Here is a 27889-nt window from a genome sequence, read left to right on the forward strand (position 1 = left end):
ACTTGACGCTCTCTCTCTCTCTCTGTGTGTGTGTGTGTGTGTGCGCGTGTGTGTGTGGGGGAGACTGAAGTTGGGAGAGAGAGAGAGGGGTAGATGCGGAGCGCTCAGGTCACGTTCAAGACAATCTCGTGTTGTTTATACCGACCCGTTGCATATTGATCGTTCAGCCTAGTGCCATTACTGAACGGTAAAAAGAAAGCAGCTTTACGTTAGATTTTAATGTTGGAAAACACCCGCGATTAAATCGATAATCAAATTCGTTGGCAACGAATTTAATTATCGATTTTTATCGATTTAATCGATTCGTTGTTGCAGCCTTAGGTGCAACTCCGTCCCCCCCCCCCCATCTCTCTCTCTCTCTCTCTCTCTCTCTCATTAGCAGGCAACAGTGCAGCACTATCTCTCTCTCTCTCTGTTTCTGGCACAACAGCGCCACTTTTGGTACTCATTGGTACTGGTGCTCATAGACATAGTCACACACAAACACACAAACATGAACACACGGTTGAACACACGGTTGACACGGACATTGCTGTTCCTTGGAGTGGTTGCACCACTCAAAAATCACACCTGTGTGAAGTGGGGGGGGGGGATTTTATCGTCATCATCATCATACATCATCTCATTCCAGCCAATCAGAATTTGCGTCCTCACCTTCGTCTTCAATGTTTGTGTTACGCAATGTTTGTGTTTACTAAAAAAAACAAACATAAATTGTCCATTCATTGTCACTGTGATTTGTGTAGGACAAAGTTTGTGTACACACACCAAAAGCTGGACATACAGTAGGAGGGAGGGGCAAAAAAAAACCTTGAAAATATATTACGTTTAATTTGGCAAAGAGGCCGATTCTACAAATGCCTTCTAAATCAGTAGTTCTTCTCACACTTTCAAGATTTTTCAAACTCACTGTTCAAAAATAGCAGATGTGCAAGCATGGAGACATGGCCAAAGCATTCCCAGGGGGTCCCCAGCCAAAAACGTTGAGAACCCCCTGGTTTAGAGCATGTTAAACAAACAGAGCACGATGTTGGTGCCCCTCACTTTACACAAGTGTGATTTTTTATTATTTTTTTGCTTCTTAACCCATTTAGGCGTGATGTCGAAATTTTAAAAAAATCCAGTTTTCTGAAATAAATATTTTCACGATTTTTCAAAAAATTGCAGACCTACAAGCTCATAGCGCGCCACCGAGTGGCGCGCTATGAGCTTGTAGATCTGCTATTTTTCAATAGCTAAATTATAACACAATGTTTAAAACACCAAAAGGGGTTCCCGCCCAAAATGGGTTAATTAGCAGCACACAAGTCTACGCCTGTCATATGAAATGAAGTGTATAAATAAATAAACTTGGCTTGACTGATAGCCTCTTGGGGCAGAGGAATGAGCCACAGCAACACTAACACAGGACTGTCTGCCTGCCTGTGTGACTGACTCCCACACATCCTGTCTCAGTGATCACCTCCGCTCTCTGCCACAGATGGAGAACCACACACACAGTCACACACACACACACAGTCACACACACACACACACACACACACAGTCACACACACAGTCACACACACACACGCACACACACAGCTCAGTCACGCTCCTTTATTAGCGCCCGTCGTGGCATGCACAGCGGGCGCGTGGCAGCTGGCCCGGCCCAGCACCCACTGATCTCTCCTCAGAACGAAGACCGCACGCGTGCGCACAAAAATCCCAGAGGTATCGATGGAGACCAACGGCAGCCATGCTGGGAGAGGCTGGACGGGTGTCTCCGTTGACATGGAGGCGCATGCAGCGGCGGAGCTTTGACTGATATATAGGCTGCGGAATAGAGTTCAAATAACATGTAGTTTGTATAAGAGCTGATCTTATTCATCCATCAGACCGGGTGGAGGCTCCGTGTATATGTTATTCTATATATTCTATATGTTATATATGTATATATACATATATACATATATATATATGTTATATATCTATATGTTATGAACCTGGTGATTTCTACATTCTTCATGCAGAGGAAGTATAAGCTTTAATTATTGTGTTAACAGTTTGACGGCCGCTAATTGTTTAATCCAGTGTTCCACCGCGCGTAAAGCGCTATACCCGGCATTTGTTTAATGTGTTTAATTCGCCGTTTTAAAATAATTAAAAAGAAACAGCGGATTTATCCGGGACCTGATGACGAAACCGGAAATCAAGTCATCATCTGGGCTGCTAGGGCTTCTGGGAAATTGAGCTCAATGTAAGTGGACGGGGGGTTTGTTTGGACTACAATGCCTCATAGAGGCGGATCCTGTACCGCATTGTAATGGCCGCTGGTGATGATGATCAAAACATGCCGACGGACCATTTTTCGCCGGATTTTCGTCGTTGAAAGCTGCAAATACTTCAGCGTATGCTCTCTAAAGGTAATAAAACAATCTCGGCAGCGTAGAATATTTGATTAAATAGCGGGTAACGCGTTTTATGGAGTCAAACTGTTAATAAATGTGATTTATTATTTTAAACATTACGCTATGATTGCATGTCAAAAATAATAAGACGTTTATACATAACAGTTTTTCTGATTTTGTTCTTGTTCATGTTGTTGAACTATTCTTTATTGCAATCCGCCCTAAAAAAAAAAGACAACTCACACTTTCTATTCCTGCCGTCGACATTTTAACTGTTTTTTAACTCTTTTCTGAGACTGGACACCACAGAACCAAGTCTCTCTGTGACAATGGATTATTGTTGGACTGAGTTTGATGACTCATAGAACGTTTGTTTTAGCACACGGAGCAACCATATCTCGGGAGAAACACAGTCGTCGTGTCCATTCACTGCCAGAAGAATACCTCAAAGTTCTTTGTGAGAACATATCTTTTGTTTCCAGATTTCAGCTCATCAATGATGCTCAAAAATATACTGATTTAATCAAGGCCAATTAATTCACTTTAGCATTAAATGAACAAACGGCTGTGTAACCAAAAGCAAAATCAACATATCATATTTTACAAGGGCACGCACACACACACGCGCACACGCACACGCACACGCACACACACACACACACACACACACACACACGACACACACACGATAACAATGCCATTTGTTGTTGCTAGGGAACAGGTGCTTCTTTTGTTTGGTTTTATTCTAATTTACTCTGATTATGCATTCAAACATTACCCGTGTGTCTCATTGTCTGGGGTGGGACATTGATGGAAAACAAATACAAAAAACTACAGTGTGAATGTGACAATGAGCCCTTATTTCATATTTGGGCTGTGGAAATAGTTTGCAAGTATACATCTCATTGCAATTATATCACAGGTGTCATAGATCAGACCAAGGGCCCCTTAATTAGCTGAGAGAGAGAGAGAGAGAGAGAGCAGGGACCTTCACTACATCAATTATTGTATGAAATTATGCAGATTCAACCATAAGCAGTGATGCAAATAGCCTGCATCCTGCGTCCTTAGACACACTATTGAGGAAGGGCACAATCATGTCACCCTCCGGGGGCCTGGGACACAATACTGTACTGAGCATCATGTCACCCTCCGGGGGCCTGGGACACAATACTGTACTGAGCATCATGTCACCCTCCGGGGGCCTGGGACACAATACTGTACTGAGCATCATGTCACCCTCCGGGGGCCTGGGACACAATACTGTACTGAATCATGTCACCCTCCGGGGGCCTGGGACACAATACTGTACTGAGCATCATGTCACCCTCCGGGGGCCTGGGACACAATACTGTACTGAATCATGTCACCCTCCGGGGGCCTGGGACACAATACTGTACTGAGCATCATGTCACCCTCCGGGGGCCTGGGACACAATACTGTACTGAATCATGTCACCCTCCGGGGGCCTGGGACACAATACTGTACTGAGCATCATGTCACCCTCCGGGGGCCTGGGACACAATACTGTACTGAATCATGTCACCCTCCGGGGGCCTGGGACACAATACTGTACTGAGCATCATGTCACCCTCCGGGGGCCTGGGACACAATACTGTACTGAATCATGTCACCCTCCGGGGGCCTGGGACACAATACTGTACTGAGCACAATCATGTCACCCTCCGGGGGCCTGGGACGCAATACTGTACTGAGCACAATCATGTCACCCTCCGGGGGCCTGGGACACAATACTGTACTGAGTACAATCATGTCACCCTCCGGGGGCCTGGGACACAATACTGTACTGAGCACAATCATGTCACCCTCCGGGGGCCTGGGACACAATACTGTACTGAGCACAATCATGTCACCCTCCGGTGGCCTGGGACACAATACTGTACTGAGCACTGAGTACTGTACTGGAAGAGATCCACGTTAAAAAGAAATCACTAAATAAATAAAAATAACAACAAATATTTAATTTCATATAAGATGAAATGGGAGTTTGTAAAAAAAAAAAAACTCCTAACGTCGTTGAAGTGGGACTCGGACTCAGAGTGTCATTGGGACGTGGGACTCATCTAAAAGAACACCCCTGGGTCCCGGGACCCATTACATTGAATAAGACGGGATGGGTGGAGGGTCTTCCTTGGCCTACTGGGAGTGTGTGTGTGCACGTTCAAAGCCTCTTATTGATTGGTCAGACTCCAGCAGTGCTTGTGGCATTTCGTACAAAATGTAAACCTTCAGGCCCGGGTATCGGAGGAGACCCGAGGCTTTCTTCACCCTCCCAATGACTGATTGTGGAGGTTAGCAGAGATGGAGTACTTGTAGAGAGGCTGGGGAATTGGGAATTGGCTTCACTAAATTGGGACTTGAAGGGGAGAAAATGTTTTTCTTTTGTCTTGAAGGGGCATGTTTTGCACAATAACAGTCTTTTCATTATGTCTGCCCACGATCTCTGTGATTCATACAGTAGGCTACGTTTGTTTACCTCAGTCACTGATACTAAAATCTGATATTTTATTTTTATTTTTTTCTATGAACCTGTGACTTGAGACCCATACTGTTATAAAACGAAAAGAAAAAAAGATTTTGAAAAAATAAAAAATGTAAACCTTCCACACATCTTTAAAGCCAATTGACTCTAGCGGGAGCCCTAATTCAGCCCTGCTTTATGCTTGCACCTCTTGGTTCTCAAACATCCCTATGACACTAAAGACCAAACTACAAACCTCCTAAAACAAACTTAATTCGACTATACTCCTCGGTCTGGGGCCCATGACCCATCTCTTTGCAACCCATTTTGATAGTCTAGGGTGGCTTCGGGTAGAAAACAGAGTTAAGCAATTGAAATTGGGACTGACATTTAAAATTGTAAATGCAGCTTTGCCCTCTATGCCCTCTGTACCCCCACATACCTGACAAACTACCTCAAAAAAAGTGAGTGACTCCCACAGCCACGATACAAGAGGAAGCGAGAACAACGATCTGGTACCACCCACTTTCAAAAACAAATTCTCCTTCTACAGCACTGCCACCCAAGTGTGGAATGCCCTGACTCCCTCCCTCAAAAAATGCAAATCCCTGCCGTCCTTTAACAGACTTACTGCTTGTGACGTAACGCTCCGCCATAAGTAATCTAATTAACTTCTGCTCCTGGCGGAGTACTCCGTCTGATAAGCTTTATTATTGATATACAAACCGGATCGCTGATTTATATTCTTTCATTATTATTGTGGCTTGGCCTTTCGTTCTTTAGCGATCCTAGACCGGGTTGCGCAACCTCGCCCCCGTCCACCTCCCATTATACAGGCTGACTAAAAGCTGAATAACTCGAAATCTACGGAGCTCTCCGTGGTTTGGATAAAACACGCGATGTTCGGAGGTCTTTGCTGATTATCCGGTGGTCTAGATGGAAACATTGGCTCTTTCTAGAGCAAGGATGGCTATATTTTAGCTCGCTAGCATTGACGCTATTTATTTAGCATTAATATGGATGCCCACAACAGGAAATCCGTCCGTGTGTTCACCCTCTAAATCACCTCGGGAGCTCTTTATGGACAGTATAACGATGTTGATATTAATGTTGTATTCATCTTTAGGGCCCCAAATCATACCCTAGAAAGCACTAGTGTCTATTTCAAACACAAAGTGTTTTTTGACTGGGGAGTCATATTTTGTACAAAATTACCAAACGTAAAAAGGTTGTGTTTTTTTTTTGTTATTTGGATGACCCTAAGGATCATAAAAATCCTGGAACGATTAGGCTACTGTTGCAATTTATTTTGGATCAAACCTTAGATAGATTGACTAGCCTACTTATGTCTCTCTTCTGCTCTCTGGCCCTTGGCGCTGTCCATGGTGCTGAATGGTGCTTGGTAGGGAGAAGGTGTTACTTTCTAATCCAATGTGTCAGAATAGTATTATTTAATATTTAAGGGTCACAGCGGAGTATTAAACTCCCATCCAGGTCTTTATTGATTTGGCATTTCAGAAGCAGATCCTCCTCCTGCCTGTCTGTCAGTGTGGCGGGCAGGAGGTCTCATCATGCCTGATGATGAGATTCACCTGGGACAGATTCATAGAGACTCACGGGGAGACACGCGGATGTGGCGAGTCACGGAGAAGTCATTACTCCACATGGAGTAATGGACTCTGTTGTGACATAGAAGCAAGGGTTGCAAAAAAATTATATGCTGTGCAAAGACAGTGTTATTTGGTTAAATGAGCATATTAACATATTCACATTATAATCCAATCACAAAAATAACTATACCATCATCTAAACAGGAATGATCATGAAAAGAGTCAAACAACATTGCCATAAAGTTTACCCTAATAGCTGGTTCTAGGAGGGGCTATAGCGCCCCTCAAAAAGCAAGACCCCATCTAAATGGAGATGAGCAGGCCATTAAACAAAACAAAACAAACACCTGCTGGGATTGGAATCATGTGTGGATTTATTGAAACGTAATCTCCCACTGTTCATTTCCACAGTGGCTGTCCGGTTCGTTTACAGGATGTGAAAAACATCTCGTTAATCACTCGTTAACTCGGCAGAGCAATCTCTCCAGTGCCGACAAGTCATAGCAGCTGACAGCGATCAGGGTGCTGATCATGAATATATGCATTTGCAAATCGTTAACCCATTTTGGGCGGGAACCCCTTTTGGTGTCAGCATTATGTTATGCTTTAGCTATTGAAAAATAGCAGATCTACAAGCTCATAGCGCGCCACCGAGTGGCGCGCTACGAGCTTGTAGGTCTGCTATTTTTGAAAAATCGAAGAACCACTGACATAGAAACAGCTTTTTCAGAAAACTGTCAGGATGTAGAAGACATTTTTAGAATCTGATCTCACGTCAAAATGGGTTAATGAGAGTGAGCCTGTGTAACCCTGTCTCTCTGGTTGGATAATTAATTTGGTCCCCCCCCCCCCCCCCCCCCAATCCGTGTGTGTGTCCGTCTGTCCATCCGTGAACAGCTAATCTCCGGCACCGCTGGAACGATCTGTGTGAATCTTTGCACGCAGACTCTCACAGCCCAAGGACGCACCACTGCCTCCAAATGTTTCAAACAGACCTCATGGTGGCACTGACTGTACAGTAACACGTTACCTGCCGTATGACTCTTGAACCATAGGTCGTACAATACAACTAGTTTCCCCCTGGATTCCTGCTTGGACACAACTCCCCATTTGCTTCAAAACACACATTTTGCTACAACTGTTGGACAGTTGTTTTTCCTCCAAAACTCACACAAATCTGTACAATAGAAATTATCATCAAGTCATGTGAACAACATATACCGGTACATCATATTTCTCATATACCGTACCATTCCAATTGTCTATAACAGCATTTCAGAGTTTGCGAGCCAGCCAGACAATCCGTCTGGCTATATATATATATATATATATATATGCACAGGTTATATTATCATTCAAATCTTTTCCAATTATTTGGGGGCCCACCTGCAATATCGTCGCGGCCCATTAGTGGGCACCCGGCTTACATGTTGAGAACCACAGAAAAAGTGGAAAGTGGTTTAAAAAGTACTCGCATGTTTTACTTACAGTACGTAAAAGTACCAATACTGCAATATAAAAGTACTCTGTTACAAGTGAAAGTCAAGAATTCAAAATGTACTTGAGTAAAAGTATAAAAGTATTGGTATCAACATATACTTAATGTACCAAAAGTACAAAGTGCTCATTATGCACACTGTACCATTTCAAGTTTTCAAATGTATTTCAACCGTTTCAAGTTTTCAAACTATTTTCAATGGTATTTGAGGAATGTCACAGAAGCACTGTAACTTTAAGAGTCACATGACTGTACTATGCAGCTGCTACCTGTTATGATGATTGTCTCCACCAGGCCGAAGGCATGGGGAGAGAGTATGTTTTGCACTCCGTCCGTGTGTGTGTCCGTCCGTCCGTGTGTGTGTCCTTCCGTCCGTCTGTGTACAGCTAATCTCCGGCACCGTTAACCCGGCCGATGCCAAACTTTGCACACACACTCCCTGGATGCCAACGATGAACCTCTGCCCCACATTTTCCAGAACGGCCAGTTATAGCGCCACCATGAGGCAGCTTTTCACATTTTTGACCTACAACTGCACCGATCTGCGTGAAACGTTGCATGCACACTCCCTAGAGGCCAAGGACAAACCTTTGACCTGCATTTTCCGCATCTGCCTTTTATAGCGCCACCAGGAGGCCGACTTTTGTAAAACACATTCTTTGATATTACTCCTCCAGATCCTGTCCAAAAATCTCACAAATCGTTACACAGTATCTCTATGGTCATGTGCTCAAGTTGGATCTGTCCGATATTTCATATTCCATCCTAATTGGCTATAATTGGCTTTCACAGTTTGCAAGATTGCCCCGTTTTGAACAATAGCCTCAAATCATGAACGCAGCATGCAATTTACGTGAAATCTTTCACACTTTTTCTTACTAGGCTGAGGAATATATCCCACCCTTTTCACATTGGCCTGTTATAGCGCCACCAACAGGTTGATTTTTGCAAAACACATTTTTGGAACAAAATGCCTCAAATCATCAAAAAAAAAAAAAAACATCCTCCTAAACATCCTTGCCAAACATCACACACACTCCTATCCTCCTGGTGGAGACCTGTGCCCGGAAGGGCACTTTTTCTAGTTACATGTGTTTCTGATTGGTTGTCTATACCAGGGTTTCTCAACGTTTTGGGCCGGGGACCCCCGGAAATGCTTTGGCAATGTCTCGGGACCCCCACCCCGCCCCCTCCCGACCCCCAATATAAATTGACTGCTACAATAACCTTAAACCATTTTGGGCGGGAACCCCTTTTGGTGTTTTAAGCATTGTTATAATTTAGCTATTGAAAAATAGCAGATCTACAAGCTCATAGCGCGCCACCGAGTGGCGCGCTACGAGCTTGTAGGTCTGCTATTTTTGAAAAATCGTGAAAATAAAATTTAAAAATAAATCTTTTTTTTTCTTCTTTTTTTTTTAATAATTTGGGGACCCCCTAAAATAATTTGGCGACCCCCCGAGGGGTCGCGACCCACGGGTTGAGAACCCCTGGTCTATACCTATGAAATGTATTTAGTGACATGTCAGCCTATTCTGAATCATGCCTGAGGAAGGTCGAAAGACCAAAACGTTGCATTTGACATTAAATAAAAAGCTCTTGAACCAGCAAGTGACAGTGTGAGGGTCCCCCTCCCTCTCTACAAGTTTTCAAATGTATAAAAAATCTTTTGAAAATACCAGATCTGCAAGCTCACAATGCGTCGCATCGCGGCGCATTGTGAGCTTTTCAAATGGTTTTCAAATGGCCGAAATGTGTACAGTATATGGGCTGAAGTGGTTAATGCATGTCTTGTAATAATAACAAAAATGTACAAAGTAACTAGTAAGTGTAACTATAACGTTTTCAAATAAATGTAGTGGAGTAAAAGTACAATATTTGCCTCTGAAATGTAATGGAGTAGAAGTAAAAGTAGCCTACAGAACATTTGTAAAGTACATACATGAGAATTGTACAGTACTTAGTAGTTACTTTCAACCACTGACTGTATGCTATATGAATTGCTTTGCGGGAAAGAAGCTGCTGTGATATGGCTGTAGGAAATAAGAATGGACATGAAATAGCTTCCATGCTGATGGCTCAAGCAATTTTCCAAAGAATAGGCCGCTATTTTGTCCGGTGTATGCCAATAAACACTATCCTTCGCATGTTGCGGGTCTACAGTACTACTCAACTGGTCCTTCAAAAAATGCCAATTCTGATTATGTACAACACAGTTGCAGCCAGGGAGGGTACTTCACCCTCCTTATTAACTAGACAAAATGTAGTATAGGCATATCATATTACTAACAAAACACTTTTTTTGTAGGAGCTTGTAGAAATATGAGTTTCATTACTTTTGGCTTTGATGTTGATCTTGGCTTTGATGTTGATGTTGTCAGACCAAGACAGAGAATCTAATTATTGATCAAATCTGACACATACAATCACATTTGTTATAAACCTTCAACTTACATAAACATAGACATCATTTTTTTTACGGATTTCTTTTTTTGTATCCCTCTCATAAGAAGGAAATGATGAAATAGCAAAGTGCCACTAATGAGTTCAATTAAACAGGTGGACAGTGCCATTATCTTGTTGCTAGGAGACATGAAAGCCCATGTCAACATCATGTATTGGTGGTTTTCATCACTAGCTAATTTCTGTCTGTCTGTCTGTCTGTCTGTCTGTCTGTCTGTCTGTCTGTCTGTCTGTCTGTCTGTCTGTCTGTCTGTCCCTTTATTCCTATAAGGGCATTAGTTCCCAAATGTGTAGCTTTTTCTTTTCTGTATCCCAAAAAGAGAAGTCTGATGTGACGTAGTGAAAATAGCAGACCTATTTTATTTTTTAACGTTTTGAAATGATATTAAAAACAAAATGTTCCAGGGGTTCCCCAACTTCCCCAGCCATAGTAGTTAATATAGCATCACAATCATTTGAAACCCCTTTATTATTTTACACATTAAAAGCCATCTGCTATTCTTGAAAGGATTGAAAGGATTCCAAAAACGTATAATTATTTTAACACAATCTTCTCTTCATGGGGGTCCCTCCCTGGCACAAAATATTTTCAGATGCACGAAAAGGGAACCACTGGTTCCGATGCAGACAACTGTTTCTGTTGCCGTTTCCCATGGCAACAGAGACAAACAGGAAGTTCACGAAGATGGGAACATTGCATTGATAAGGTGTAAATGCTGCTTTGGATTAAGGCAGGTTCTAAAAATACATATCCTAAGCCCTAATTAAGGTGTTTTTGTAACTGACCTCCTAAAACCCTAGTTTTCTGAAACCAAATTGTCAACGTTCACAAAAAAATTGATTTGGGAAAAAACTATTTGGGAGGTTTAACCTTTGACTGTAACTCAAAATGTCTTTAATTTGCCTAATCATATAATAATAATTACAAAAATTAATGACAATAGTGTGTGTGTGTGTGTGTGTGTGTGTGTGTGTGTGTGTGTGTGTGTGTGTGTGTGTGTGTGTGTGTGTGTGTGTGTGTGTGTGTGTGCTTGCGTGCGTGCATGCGTGCGTGCTAGGGCATTAACACAATCAGTGCCAGGAAGTCCTTCAAAATAGGAGCTCTGGGGTGCCGGAACAACATGGCCGCTTTTACTCGGAAACCCATGACCCGGAAACAATCCACTAAAAAAAAGTTTACTTAGTTTATACGATATCTGATCCAAAAAGCGTTCATATTTTGCGGGAGAGACGGATGAGGAGCAGAAATTAAGCGCCAGTATATCGATCCGTTCAACACCATGGAGAGCGCCCTGGATTAGGAGAGACGAGTCATTCTTTCCGCCGCGCTAACAGCTAAGTCAATGGTAAGCTAACAATTGCCTAGAGTGTAGCATACGGTAGCCGAAAGGCGAACTGACAAATAAAAAAAGGAGAAAATTCAGAATATTCTTATCTCGCCCCGTATCATTGAGGATGCGCTAAGACATCCTCACACGTCGGATGTACGCGTCGATAGGGACCCCTAGGACGTGTGGCGATGTCCTATGTACGGAATCGGTTAAGCCACTAGTCGACCTTGTTGGTACTAGTTGACTAGTTGATAAGAAGGAAAAAAAAGTGTATTTTTTTTCCCCTGATTTTGTAGGCCTCAAGATCAGGTAGATTATAGTTAAATGTACAAATATTTATTTCCAAAAAAAAAATATATATATACATAATAGGTAGTTAAACAACTAGTCGACTAGTAAACTAGGCAACTAGTCAACTAGCAAAAATGACTAGAAGTGAATGCCCTAGTGCGTGCGTGTGTATGTACGTGTGTGAGTGCGTGCGTGCGTGCGTGCGTGCGTGCGTGCGTGCATGCGTGCGTGCGTGCGTGTGAGTGGCAGTGTTTTTTTTTGGTACCTGTGAGCCAAGGGACCGGGGCTGTGTGCACTGAGTGGGCTGCTGGCAGCAGAGGGTGGAGGCTCCCGCCGGCCCCTCAGTGACTGGCTCCTCTGCACCTGCCTCAGAACACTGCTCTTCAGGTCCAGGAGCGTCGTCATCCTGTCTCACTGGCTGGACAGAGTAGACAAGACACGGTACAATCCAGTAAAAAGCCAACAGGGTGCTCCAAAGGAGTCAAAGTCTGAAGATGCTTCGATCTAGCCCATTTTGGGCGGGACCCCCTTTTGGTGTTAGCATTGTTATGCTTTAGCTATTGAAGGTGTAGTAGGTCTGCTATTTTTGAAAAATCGAAGAACGACTGATATAGAAACATAGCTTTTTCAGAAAACTGTCAGGATTTAGAAGACATTTTTAGAATCTGATCTCAGGTCAAAATGGGCTAGGACAGGGCTGCCAACATTAGACTGTGAAAATCCAGGAGATCTTTTTTTAGGGGGGGGGGTGGACGGAGCAGGCCAGGGGGCTGGGGGTCCTCCCCCAGAAACGTTTGAACAGAGTAGATGTAATTTCCTGTGTTTCCTGGTGAATTTTGTGACTTTGATACCAAATCCAGGACAAATCCAGGAGTGTTGGCAGCCCTGTTTATTAAGCACCGGGAACGCGGAGGAGAATTCCGAGCACTCGCAAAAAGTGGAGGAGAGGATCGAGTTGAAACAAACTTTAATATATAAAAGATGGCCACATGTTTCGACCGGATAATAAGGTCTTCGTCAGGGTGAGAACTTAATTTAACTCCCTCAGAGTGGACAAATGGAACAAAATGGACCCGCATTTCCACTTGTCCGTTTGGATCCATTCATCTCTGAATTCAATTAACAGGAGTGCACTGTGCAGTGTGCAGACAGAGGGAGAGAGAGAACAGACACTAATAACTACAGCAAACATCAATGCAACACTTGTAACACATTTTTGTAACACTCCGTGACATTCCTGGCTTCCTGCAGGTTTCCATGCTGGGCCGGAGATTCCACACTATTTTGTCCACGGTTTGATATTTCTAGTTTGCTTCCCCGGGATAATCGGTGGCTCAATCATCGTCCTTATATAATCACGCGCGGTCCTCAGCAGCAGGTGTGCACAATTTCTGTCTCCACCTGACTGATACGGTAGTCTGGGAGAGTTATCTTCCATTTTATAATTTGATCTCCGAGTTCAGAGTTCTCACATGCTTCTCAATCAACCTTTATTTAGATAGAGTGGAATAATTATATGAAATGAAATCACTTCAAAGATTAAATAATCATCGGAGTGATTATGCTAAAATATGCTAACACATTTTACACATGATGCCCATTAAAAGACTCAAGGACATGAATAATAAAAGATACGGTATTGCACACAAAATCACAAGGGTTAGTTGCAGTTCCGTATTGACACATTAACACGCACGCACGCACGCACGCACGCAAGGCGTCGCAAGCAAGCACGCACACACGCACGCACAAAAAAACACTGACACACACGCACACTCATGCACAAAAATAACACTGACGCACACACACACACACACACACACACACACACACACACACACACACACACACACACACACACACACACACACACACACACACACACACACACACACACACACACACACACACACACACACAATTATGAATTGATCCCTTCCCTGCTATACTGTGGATAGCAGCAATGATGAGTTATATTGCTGTTGTACAATGGAGCTATTTTCTAATGGCATCATTGACATCAATGACATGCATAAGATCTGGTCATCCCAGCTTAGTAAGATGTTAAAAGTAAAATATATTTAGGACGACCGTTGAGCCGATTCTACTCTATGGCTCCGAGACATGGACAGTTGGACACTTTCAAAGAAACTAGAGAAACGGTTGGATGGCACTTACACCCGCCTTCTAATGAGAGCGCAAAATCTGTCTTGGAAGAGCCACCCATCGACTAATCTAATATACGGCAACCTTCCCCGTGTTTCTTCACTAGTTCGATCCAGAAGAACACAGTTTGCCGGCCACTGCTACAGAGCTGACAATGAGGTTATATCTTCCCTTCTTCTCTGGAGTCCTGCCTCAAAGCAGACCAGAGGTAGAAAACTGTCGTTCCCTGATGTCATCGCTATAGGGACACAGGCATCAGTAAGCAGGAACTGGGGATGGCAATGAAGGACCGGAAAGTCTTAGCGTGGCATTGTGAAATCCATGATCTCGACCGCGGTCGAAAAATGATGATGATGCATCATTGAGTGAGAATGTTTTCACAATAGCCTATGCTATAGTGTTTAAGGATGCCACACAAACCTTTTTGTGTGGCATGTGTTACAAGTGTTGCATTGATGTTTGCTGTAGTTATTAGTGTCTGTTCTCTGTCTGCACACTGCACAGTGCACTCCTGTTAATTGAATTCAGAGATGAATGGATCCAAACGGACAAGTGGAAATGCGGGTCCATTTTGTTCCATTTGTCCACTCTGAGGGAGTTAAATGAAGTTCTCACCCTGACGAAGACCTTATTATCCGGTCGAAACATGTTGCCATCTTTTATATATTAAAGTTCATTTCAACTCGATCCTCTCCTCCACTTTTTGCGAGTGCTCGGAATTCTCCTCCACGTTCCCGGTTTTTTTAAACGAAATTATTACGTTTGATGTTTGAAATCTCTGCTGCCAATGAGATCGAGCCTATTCTCCAACATCTTTTAATTGCTTTGAAGCCGACTACTGAAGGTTGTAGCACTATTAATTGCAATTAGTTTAGTTATGCATGCCTGTCTTTTATCATGAGCACTTTAGTTGGTAAGCCTTGCCGAGCCATGTGGCCCAATTATTTTTGCTTCATACAGTGGGGGCAGTACGTACAGTAAGTACGTTTGGACAGAGACACACTTTTTTACTTTTTTACACTTTTTTTACTTTTTTACTGTGTGTGTGTGTGTGTGTATATATATATATATATATATATATATATATATATATATATGGGGACATAGGGACACACATAGCTATTTAAAAGAGTGGTGTGCGCCGCTCAGAAAGCTGCATAGGTCAACAGTGCCCCCTGAAGAGTGAACTGTAAGTAACCGTGACGTAAACTTAGTTCACAGTGGCTCGTGCAACAGTATAGACGCCCTGAGGGTGAGAAGCGACCTCGCCTTAATTTTCTTTTATTTGACGTTTTCGGGCCGGGTAGGCCTCGGGCCAGCCCAGTTAGGGCCCAGGTAGGGCCAGCCCGGCCGGGCTGGCTTAATTTGTCGGGCCTGTTGAGAACTCTAGTTTTCGCCGGCTGCCGGGCGTGGCTGCACTAATGACTTTGATGGGACAGGTATCAGTCAAAAAGGGAGACATCGAAGAGGAAGGACGGGTAGGGAAGGATCTACAGGTCAGCTCCATATATGGAGATTTGATTAGGTCAGATCAACATGGTGTCCGTGAGATGAGATCTTCATATATGGAGACGACCATATATGGAGCATGTCACGACGAGGCGTGACTGACGGGACTAACTGACTGACACGAGTCGTGACTGACATGAAACGCAGGCTTTCATAGTAAACTGCGACCTACGCTCACAATAAATGCTTTAAACCCCATTTTGGGCGGGAACCCCTTTTGGTGTTTTAAGCATTCTGTTATACTTCAGCTATTGAAAAATAGCAGATCTACAGCTACGAGCTTGTAGGTCTGCTATCTTTTTTAAATCGTGAAAATGTGGCACAAATCTTTGAATATATATTTCAGAGCGAACATTTTTAATTAAAATATTGGCTTCTGGGGGGTCCCTGGAACTACATATTTTGAGATGGGGGTCCGTGGCCCAATAGAGATAATTCTGGGGGTCCTTGACATGAAAAAGGTTGAGCACCACTGACATAGAAACATGGGTTTTTCAGAAAGAAATTAGGATTTAGAAGCCTTTTTTTTTATCGACCTCAGTCCAAAATGGGTTAATCGCAGATGAGTTCACGCCATTCAGTAAACGGCATGACTGCAACTCAAGACAGACAGAGATGCAGGAAATGTTCCCGTTGCCATTTATTCAACTGTCAACACAACGTTTTAAAATGGAACATCCCTTTAACAGCCTTTTAGTGAAATATCTATGTATCAGAGTGTCCATTGAAGAGATGATACCTTTTTTTTTGAGTGGTGCAACCACTCCAAGGAACAGCAATGTCCGTGTTAACCTATGTGTGTGACTATGTGTTAACCTATGTTTGTGTGTGACTCATGTGTGACTCATGAGTACCAGTAGGGGCGCTGTCGTGCCAGAAACAGAGAGAGAGATAGTGCTGCACTGTTGCCTGCTAATGAGAGAGAGAGAGAGAGAGAGAGAGAGGGGGGGGGGGGGGAGTTGCACCACTCAGTTCACACGGGTGTGATTTTTAAGAGAAAGTACAGTATTTATGAATACCTGATGTTTACAGTATTACGGTATGTTATAGTGCTTAAATGTTGTCACAACAGGAGACCATTTCTGCTCTTTTTTTTTAGCAGAAATATAAAACTAATTTAGCAATAAAATAGTGTATAATTTCACAAACATTATGGAAAGGTCTAGAATGTTATTATGCTAACCCTCGAACGCCGATACATCAAGAGAGCAAAGCTTAATATCAACTGAAGGAGTATACGCTTCACATGCATTCAATTTCATATTTGACTAGCTGGGATTCAACAATCTTAAAATGGAACCCTTAACCAATTTTGGGCGGGAACCCCTTTTGGTGTTTTAAACATTAGGTTATAATTTAGCTATTGAAAAATAGCAGATCTACAAGCTCGTAGCGCGCCACCGAGTGGCGCGCTACGAGCTTGTAGGTCTGCTATTTTTGAAAAATCGTGAAAATGTGGCACAAATCTTTTTTAACTCAAATCTTTGCTTCTGGGGGGGGTCCCTGGAACAACATATTTTCAGATGGGGGTCGGTGGCCAATTACATATATTTTTGGGGGACCTTGACATGAAACTGTTTGAGAACCACTGACATAGAAACATGGGTTTTTCAGAAAACTGTCAGGATTTAGAAGGTATTTGTAGAATCGAGCTCAGGTCTAAATGGGTTAACATGCCTCCACCGAATGAGTATTAAGAATTATAAGCCTCAAGGCTCTCAAACACATTGCCTGCCCGACATCAGCAAAGGGAGAGAGAGAACAACGAACCCAAGAGATCCGATTGTATTAACAGTTTAAAAAAAAGGCTTCTAAATCCTAACATTTTTCTGAAAAACCCATGTTTCTATGTCAGTGGTGCTCAACCTTTTTCATGTCAAGGACCCCCAGAATTATCTCTATTGGGCCACGGACCCCCATCTCAAAATATGTAGTTCCAGGGACCCCCCAGAAGCCAATATTTTAATTAAAAATGTTCGCTCTGAAATATATATTCAAAGATTTGTGCCAAATTTTCACGATTTAAAAAAAAATAGCAGACCTACAAGCTCGTAGCGCGCCACTCGGTGGCGCGCTACGAGCTTGTAGATCTGCTATTTTTCAATAGCAAAGGAGAGAGAGAACAACGAACCCAAGAGATCCGAGGCAGAGTGAAAACCACATTTACGCGGTATATAAAAACGACAAAAAAAAAAGATAAATGACAGGGACACGAGAGCAAAGGTTTAGTTTGATTGATGGAGAAGTTGTTTCAGGAGACTGTATGATAGACAGTTACATAGACGGATAGACTGACAGACCATCCTTTCAATGGCTGACAATGACTGATTGTCTTTTGTTATGTATGAAAGTGTGCTTCTTCCTGGCCCTGGGCTACAGTGGAGTCCCACGATCCACGATCCACGATCACAACACCAGAGGGGGTTCAACAAACCTCGTTCAACCCAGATCCGGCTCAAACAAGGGGTTAACCCATTTTGACCTGAGATCAGATTCTAAAAATGTCTTCTACATCCTGACAGTTTTCTGAAAAAGCTATGTTTCTATGTCAGTCGTTCTTCGATTTTTCAAAAATAGCAGACCTACAAGCTCATAGCGCGCCACTCGGTGGCGCGCTATGAGCTTGTAGGTCTGCTATTTTTCAATAGCTAAATTATAACATAATGCTAACACCAAAATGGGTTCCCGCCTTTTGCTCCTATATGCCACTAAAATGTGGAACGCCCTACCAACAGCCGTCAAGGGATTCAGCCGTTGTGAATCCCTAGACTCCTTCAAAACCACTAGCTCTCAAAGAGCACTTACAGGCGGATGCAATTGGAACCTGGCCCCTGTAAAAAGTAAAAAGTCCCACCCCTTTATATTTCTATACTGTACACGTTTTCCCCAGGGTTTTTTTTACCCGTGTATATGATGATTTCTATTTTATTTTTGTCTTTAAATGTTTTGATGAATTGAATTGAGCAAGTGCTTTTTCTGGTTTATCTTTTTAGAAGATTTTGTACTGACCTGTACTTTCCTTTACCGATTCTGCAAACTTAATTAATACAAAGTTTGCAAGTTTTACAATTTTCATTCAAACAACACCGCCTACTTGCCCTCCCATTTCCTGACTCCCAATGAATTGTTTGGTCCATTACAAAAGACACCCCTTAGTATGTTCTTTTCCCCTCTTTGGTCCCTGGTGCAACAGGTGCACTGCATCTATATTTTAATTAACAAAACATGTGTGTACTGTATATGTACTACTGTCTTCTGTGGGTCCTAGCCAAGCCCAAAGAAAGGCTGGTCAGCGTTGAAGTGCTGAGCCCTACTGGTCTGAGCTGGGACCGCAGGCGGGCCCGTGCATTTATCACGAGGAAACCCCGTGCAGCTCGGGTTTAATCGAAGAAATGCGGAAGTAGACCGTTCTTCCGGGTGCTTCAAAACTCCACTGAGCAACTTCCATCGAAATGAATAGCAGGGGGCGGGGCAGTCCGCCCTCCATCCTTTATAACTCTATGGTCCTAGCTGGCTCCTGGGCATAACGCGGGCCTCGTCCCACCGAACGGCCCCAAACTTGGGGTGTGCACTGACTGCAGTGTGAATGTCTGTCCGGGACAGACTGCAGAGAACAAACCGATTCTACGGAGGACAAACCGAATAAATGGTGCATTTAGCCAATATAAGTCCCTGGTTGATTGGCAAACCAGACCTGAGCTTCGCTTCGTTTGTGCTGCAAGATTATTGGTGTAGTGGGGAAAAGGAGTGTAGCAAGTACAGAGCTCTGGGGGACACCGGTCAACTAAGTATAGTTATGTGAAGATAGCATTAATTACTGCTTCCCCCACCCCCCCCCCCACCCCCAGGCACTACCTCTCATTCAGAGTAATAATAAAACAAACATATGACTTATTGTGCAAAGCGGAACAAAGTCCAGAATATCCACACACAAACATCTCCAGTGTTCATTTAGCTCAACTACATTACAGTTAAATTAGTTCAATTAACACTAAAGAAAGCAATCTGCCTCTCAAAATGACCGTCCGTCTGCATGTCTGGTATTCTGTCCAGTAAAACCGGCAGGCTCGGGAAAGCTCAGACAGTTAGCAGGCATCACAGAGCCCGCCGACCTCCCAGGTGAGCCTCATTTCAATTAGACGAGTGGATCTCCCCCAACTGGATATCACTCTGTCTCAGTCATCAAGTCCCCCGTGACAAAAATGGCCCGACATGCCACCGTCCGTATGGTGCCGCCGGTGTTGGCTGCCAAGGAAACAGTGTCCCTGCCAGAGCAAATGCCTCTCCCTCTGTGTCTCTCTCTCTCTCCCCCCCCCCCCCTCTCTCTCTCCCCCCCCCCCCCCCCCCCCCATGCATGCCGGAGACATGCCAGGGACGGGCTTGCCCGACAGCGACTCTCTCCTGCATGTGAGAAGCCCGAGAGCCTCGCTGATAGGGATGAAGTGTCTCTATGGTAACGGCGGCGGTGGCGGAAAAAAAAAAAGGAGCTGGTAAATGAAGGTAAATAGAATTCTACCGAGGCCGTATAAGAAGAAGGTACAGTATATACGCTCTTGACGTTATGATACCAACCTGTGTGGTACCCATGTTAACATGCACAGCAGGCAGCCTTGACGACGTGCAGTCCTGTTGTTGCTTTCTATTCTATTCACCTGCATCACTTAACCCATTTTGACGTGAGATCAGATTCTAAAAATGTCTTCTACATCCTGACAGTTTTCTGAAAAAGCTATGTTTCTATGTCCGTCGTTCTTCAATTTTTCAAAAATAGCAGAACTACAAGTTCATAGCGCGCCACTCGGTGGCGCGCTATGAGCTTGTAGATCTGCTATTTTTCAATGGCTAAAGCATAACATGATGCGAACACCAAAAGGGGTTCCCGCCCAAAATGGGTTAAACGTCTGCTCGTGCGGCATGGCTAAAACGGTCTCAATTCTGATAAGAGGCCTTCACTCACTCAGGCCTATAGCTGTGATAGGAGATCAGCGGGGGGTTTAATTTCTCCACATTATCTGGAACAATAATGATGAAAGGCATTCACTGTATCCATTGCATTCCTGATTAAGTGGCCTATTAATTCAAATCTTGAGATGACATTGTAGTTTTTGTAAGAAAGTTGAACATTTTAACTGTCATAATACTCACACAAATCGACACAAACTACAGATCTGGAACACCATCTTCTTATAGAGAAAACCACCACTGTACTCGCTAAAACGGCCACGGAGCTAAAGTAATCAAAGCACACTGTGATAGAATCAAGAGCCTCATCGACAGGCAATAACAGATGAGCTATCATAGATATAGTTTTTCATTAAAGTGTCCTGCATCATAAGATGTCCAGCCCACACAGGCTTACAAGACACTCACACAATGGACATACACCCAGATACACCACAAACTAAATACATGAACAGTTACTTGTATGGATTCTCCAATCTAACTGCCATGCCTGCTCTATGAATTTTCCTAAAACAAAAAAACTTAGTGAAACTTAACATACAACATTCAGACATCCAAAACAAATCTGGGTTCATATCCTGGATTTTTTTGGGTCAAATAATGCATTTTTCTTATACATCATAGTACTGTAGGTGGACATATGGAAAGGAAAATGAAACTCATCCTCCAATCATCATGTGTATTATGAGTGAGACCAGAGGTTTAAATGTGTCAAACATGGATGCTGCTGCGAGTGCGTGTTAAACCTGTTTAACCCATTTAGGCCTGACGTCGAAATTAAATAAATGTCTTCAAAATCCTGTTTCTGTATCAGTGGTGCTCAATATTTCATGTCAAGGACCCCAAAGATTATGTAATATGCCTCCGCCCCCATCTGAAAATATGTTGTTGCAGGGACCTCCCCAGAAGCAAAGATTTGAGTTCAAATGTTCTCTCTGTTATAATATATATTCAAAGATATGAGGCACATTTTCACGATTTTTCAAAAATAGCAGACCTACAAGTTCATAGCGCGGCACTCGGTGCCGCGCTATGAGCTTGTAGATCTGCTATTTTTTTCCGAATGCTTTAAAACACCAAAATGGGTTCCCGCCCAAAATGGATTAAGAAGCTTTCAAATGGATCTGGTGTGTAGAAGGCGGGGACATAATATCACCACCATCTACGTGCACAATCCAGATAACACAAACATACAATCTACTCTAGCGGTTGCTGATGAAAAGGAACAGAGAAAACACAGGGGTCTACAGGGGGGAGTCTATTCCCCAACGCTGACAGAGTTGATAAGGATAGCTCTCAGAGAAAATCCATAGAATTGATTCCGCACAGGTGTTGGGAACAGGTCAGGAGGGCTTTAAAACCATATAGTGTAACTAACAAAAAAAAAAGTTATAAATAAATAAAAATATGTTGAAATACAAAACAAAAATGGCACAGTAGACTAGTACAGCACTATACAATTGACGTTGCATCCAGCAAGCATGAGGTCTTTACATTGTAAAACATGAATGTGTGTTGAATGATTATATGACGTCAAGCACCTTCATAAGAAAAAGCTCATACAAAACCATTATATTGTACTTTATTGTATCGTTTTGTATTTGCTCGCCTCGGACACAACCTTTTATGGGGGACTCAGAGCATATCTGGACATGACTATAAAGGGGGAGGGTCAGCAATTAGTGCTGCACAATTAAGCGATAAATGATTGAGATCTAGATTCAGACACCGATCTCATTTCTAAGAATCATGCAGCATTGGCTCCAAGTCATTTTAGTTCATCTTTAAAGAGAGGTTTAAGTCAAGCACTTTGATGTTGTCCGTTTAAAGCCACAGTAGTTGGATCCATGTGCCACATTTTGAACGTAGTAATGTTGAGCAACTATAGACTAAAGACAAAAAATATATTCATGGATTTCTTTTTGAGTGGTGATAGGCAGCCACTCCTATAGAGCGTCGGAGTCCCGCTCCCTTTCATGACGACGCCAGGCCCAGGCAATAATTCCCAATGCATTTTCCCCATAGACATTTTAAGCGTTGTACGAAGCCAACTCGAGTCGTGACAAATCATGACAACAAACACAATATTTTGGACCAAACAAATAATTACAAAGAAGAAAAACAACAACAAAAAAGTGTTGCCGTTTTTTCTTCTTTCTAATTATTTGTTCGGACCAAAACATTGTGTTTGTCATGATTTGTCACGACAAGAGTTGGCTTTGTCCGCGGCGTAAACGTCTTTAAATAAATACTTTTTGAAAAGTCTATCAGGAAAATGAATGGGGAATTATTTTCCGGGTCTCTCGAGGGGGCGGGACTGCGACGCTCTCTTGACAGCAATGTGTGTCCCTATGTCTACGTACGTACTTGTCTGTCTCTGTGTCTGTCTCTGTGTCTGTGTCTGTCTCTGTCTCCGAGCACAGAAAGCTGAAACATCTTGTCAATACCACTGGATGGCACTGTTGCGCAGCGTCACACACACACACACACACACACACACACACACACACACACACACACACACACACACACACACACACACACACACACACACACACACACACACACACACACACACACACACACACACACACACACACACACACAGAGGCCAGGGAGGAGAGCTTGTACAGTACAGTACATACAGCACAAGTACAGTACAGCACCACTCAGTTCAGGCGGGTCTGATTTTTTCTTAATTGTGTGAGAATCGTGATCTCAGAAAATTGAGATTAACATTTGAGCAAGAATCGTGCAGCACTAGTCAGCAGTCTGTCTGTCTGTCTGTCTGTCTGTCTGTCTGTCTGTCTGTCTGTCTGTCTGTCTGTCTGTCTGTCTGTCTGTCTGTCTGTTTCAGCACAGACAGCTGCAGTAGTGCTATGTGACCTGGCATTGCTGGGTGGCGCACACACACACACACGCACACGCACACGCACACACACACACACAAGTGATGCACCGAATATGAAGGCCACAGAAAATATTCGGCAGAAAATGGCTAAAAATGCATTTTCAGCCTATTCGGTTTCGGCCTGAATAGGCAGAAAATATATCACCGAATAGTCTATGCAATTAATGCATTCAAAAGAGCATTCTAAATGTTTTATGGACCCATAATAGTGATTATTATTTAAGTTAATTTTTGCCATAACCTTATTTTGCCATAAATCAGGTAGCTTTAAGGTACGGCCATGACAGCAATGGTAGGAAAAAAGATATATAATATTATTCATATTCGGATATTCGGTATTCGGTTTTCGGCCAACTGTTTCCTATATTCGGTATTCGGTTTCGGCCAAGAATTTCCCTTTCGGTGCATCCATAACACACACCCATTGCCCACTGCAGAAGCTTAGCAATGTTAGTTACAGTTAGTACAGTACACACATTGACCAAAGTGTGGTCAATGTGTGTACAAGTACTGCAGCAGTACTACAGTACAGTACGTATATTTATTCACATCGTGGCAAGAGTTGCCAAAGAACTCTCTATGACCAACAGACACAGACAGTTATATGTATTGCCCAGTGTCCACCAGTGGGGAAGTCACTTGAAGTCATTCAGGACCCGGGAAGCCCTTTTGGTGTTTTAAGCATTATGTTGCATTATGTTATACTTTAGCTATTGAAAAATAGCAGATCTACAAGCTCATAGCGCGGCACCGAGTGGCGCGCTACGAGCTTGTAGGTCTTTTTGAAAAATCGTGAAAATGTGGCGCAAATATTTGAATATATATTCTTTCAGAGCGAACGTTTTTAACTCAAATCTTTGCTTCTAGGTAGGGGGTCCCTGGAACGACATATTTTCAGATGGGGGTCCACAGCCAAATACAGATAATTCCCCCAGAATTAACCAATAATTTCAAGGACCCCCAGTCCTTGACATGAAAATGGTTGAGCACCACTTACATAGAAACAGGTTTTTCAGAAAACCTTCAGGATTTGGAGAGTCTAAATGGGTTAAACTGAATCAACCTGGTCAAAGACATCCCACAGTTGTCCCTCCTACTGTACCACTATGACAATCAATGTCAATTTGACAACACAACAATAATGGGTTTTCTAGAAAAAACAACAACTCTTCTATGAGACTAAATACATCATTGAACAAGGCAATGTGTTATCTAGTTTGAATGTTTCAGTAAATTGTATATAGGTTTCAAATCACTTTTTGGTGTCAAATTTAAATCAGGTGGCATATATAAGTAATCTAATCCATTATCAAAACTGGAGAGTCTCTTATTATCAGACAACTCAAGATAGTTAGTTAGTTAGTTAGTTAGTTAGTTAGTTAGTTAGTTAGTTAGTTAGGTATAGGTACATAGGTATATGTATGTAGGTAGGTAGGTATAGGTAGGTAGGTAGGTAGGTAGGTAGGTAGGTAGGTAGGTAGGTAGGTAGGTAGGTAGGTAGGTAGGTAGGTAGGAAGGAACAGGGGTGGGTATAGCATAGGTGGTTCATACAGACAGACAGACAGACAGACAGACAGACAGACAGACAGACAGACAGACAGACAGACAGACAGACAGACAGACAGACAGACAGACAGAGAGACAGATAGATAGATAGATAGATAGATAGATAGATAGATAGATAGATAGATAGATAGATAGATAGATAGATGTCACATTAGCCTACTGTATTGTCTCACTAAAAAGCATTGCATGAATTTTGCTTTATAAAAAGAAACTTGACTTATCTTGCACAATTAGCCTATAGCCTATAGAGTAGACTACAGGCGACCTACACAACCTTTAAAAATAAAGGCAATTCCAAAATATGTCGGCCAATGGTAGCCTATAGTTTCAACATGATCTACTATGTTAAACTATTAGCCTATAGAGAAAACTTTTTGTCGTCGTAATCATATCAAACAGGGCGTGCTTTATTTTCAGTTTGAGTGAAAAACATTTCCACGGAAGATGCTCCTGCAGACCCTGTCAGTTCTTAACGACTATCTGCCCTTAAATTAATCTGCATGGATATCAACAGTCATTCAGTCAACACCCTTCATGTGACAACTTTGCCGTGCAACAAAATAGGCTTAAATTGGTCAGTTAACTTAAATAATTGTATTTTTCATAGCAGGTAGGCTACCTGTAGTATTGCTGGCTAATTTAAGACGTGAAACACATATACACAGTAGATGCTGCAAAGAGATGTTGCTCACCTGTGGCGCTTGCATGCAGTTTGGAAATGGATGTAAAAATGTTGCTGCTTTTACAGCGTCTCAGCAGGAGTTCAAATTAGAGCTGTTGTCTTTGTCTGCTGTTCTCTCTGAAGTCTCAACGCAGAACATTCGCTGCTGTCAACTTGTTGTGCAGCAGAAACGCTCCGAGATGTTTCTCTTTCTCGTGTGAGTCAGACAACAACACATTAAAGCTCTCATATCTTCCTCCGATGTGCTTCCCTGCACTCCGTCGCGCTCATCGCTGCTCTCCAAATATGGCCATAGGAAGTGCGCGGCGCGGCACTTTGAGCGCCTCGAGCTGTTGTTGCTGAGGGATGTCGGAAGGAAAACCCTGCCTGCACCCACCTGCTGCCACCATCCCAATCTACTTGTAGCCTATCAGTCCGTCTCATTAGCCGACCTATTCAATTAACCACTTAAGCTCTATAGTAATTTGTTATAGGCTATGGACCCCAATGGAAACAATTAAGCCATAGGGCTTTCTTGAGTTTAACAATCCTTTAGCAGAGTAAGCAGACCTTCTATGGAACTGAAGGTAGGCTACTTTGCTGTGTGCCAAAAGTATTCATTAAACCAATCAATCAATCAATCAATCAATCAATCAAGTGTTTCTCAACCATTTATTTTATTTCAAGGACCCTGCAGTTTGATTAGCCCTTTAGTTTAGTATAGCCTAGGCCAGTGGTTTTCAACCAGTGGCCCGGGGACCACCAGTGGTCCTTAAGGGGGTTCCATGGAGGTGGTCCCCAGCTAAATGATGGAGAGATGGCAACCAAATGGACCCTTATAGATATTTAATTATTGAGAGTGGAAAATGAAACTAAATGGACCCTCTCATGTCCATTTGGTTTCATTTTACCCTCTCGAGAGTTCAATTATTGTTACACAACATGCATTACTTAATTTACAAGAAGTTTACACATAATTCAATTCAATTCAATTCAATCTTTATTGCAGACTCAGGGGAATCCATATCACAGTACAAAACAACAATACAATAGATAAAAAAAAAGATAATATAGAAAGAAATATACAATAAAAAGAGTTCCACAATGTTCAGTTTCGAACATACTGTACAAACAAGTTCGCCAATGGTTCCACAGTCTGGATGAGAACCTGACAGAACTACGTAACGGGTTAGTAATGACATCAATGATGTAATTTACTGACTCAGATACTCTTCACATAAATCTATACATAAGCCTCATACAGTCATTGTAGGCCACTGTCAATCGTCTAATACTGGCCTGTTTGTAGCGACACCACAGGTGGGCGGTATACAGGGGTGTACAAAAGGATTTAAAAAGTGAAATCTTCACCGGTACTGAGCACATGCTACATTTTCTACACAGCATGTTTCCTTGCGCATACAGCTTCCGGCACTGTCTATATATGTCCTTGTCATCAGAGAGGTCATTTGAGATGATGTGGCCCAAATATTTAATCTCACTGCAGACACTAAGGACAGAGCCAGAGAGATAAAAGTCAGGAAAAGTTAGATGTCTGTCTTCCCTGCTTCGAACAATCATAATCTTGCTCTTTTTTGCATTATATTTAATGTCAAAGTCAGCACCATACTGTGAGCATAAACTTAGCAGCTGTTGAAGACCAGCACTATATGGACTAAAGATGACCAAATCGCCTGCATACATAAGGTGATTAATTAGCAGGTTTCCAACCCTACATCCTGTACCACATGCATTTAATAACATAGATAACTCATCCATATAGACGTTAAAAAGAAAAGGGGATAAAATCCCGCCCTGCCTGACACCATTGTTTACACCAAAGGGAGCAGAGGTTGACCTCCCCCATTTTACTCTCATCGTCTGGTGAGCATACCAGAATACCAGAATTCTGACAAGGAAATTAGGGACCCCTCTTTGCGATAATTTATAAAAAAGTTTCTCATGATTAATGCGATCAAAAGCTCGCGATGCATCAATAAAACACATAAACATAGTAGAATTGAGTCCATTATACTTATCTAGAATTTC

The 27889-nt window shown here is 42.7% G+C and overlaps 1 protein-coding gene across 2 annotated transcripts in view; it reads right to left on the reverse strand.

The window, feature by feature from the left end:
* Positions 1–25971, reverse strand: part of baiap3 (BAI1 associated protein 3) — a 100463-nt gene extending 74492 nt beyond the window's left edge. For both annotated transcript variants that reach the window (XM_079520448.1, XM_079520447.1), the window contains exons 1-2: positions 25872–25971; positions 12331–12483 (exon numbers count right to left, since the gene is read on the reverse strand). In XM_079520448.1, the coding sequence (XP_079376574.1) occupies positions 12331–12470 (140 nt within the window). In that variant the 5' untranslated portion in view covers positions 12471–12483; positions 25872–25971. The remainder of the gene's footprint in view (positions 1–12330; positions 12484–25871) is intronic.
* Positions 25972–27889: the final 1918 nt, after the last annotated feature.

This window comes from Electrona antarctica (genome assembly GCF_951216825.1).
Source record: "Electrona antarctica genome assembly, chromosome: 14".
Lineage (NCBI taxonomy): Eukaryota > Metazoa > Chordata > Actinopteri > Myctophiformes > Myctophidae > Electrona > Electrona antarctica.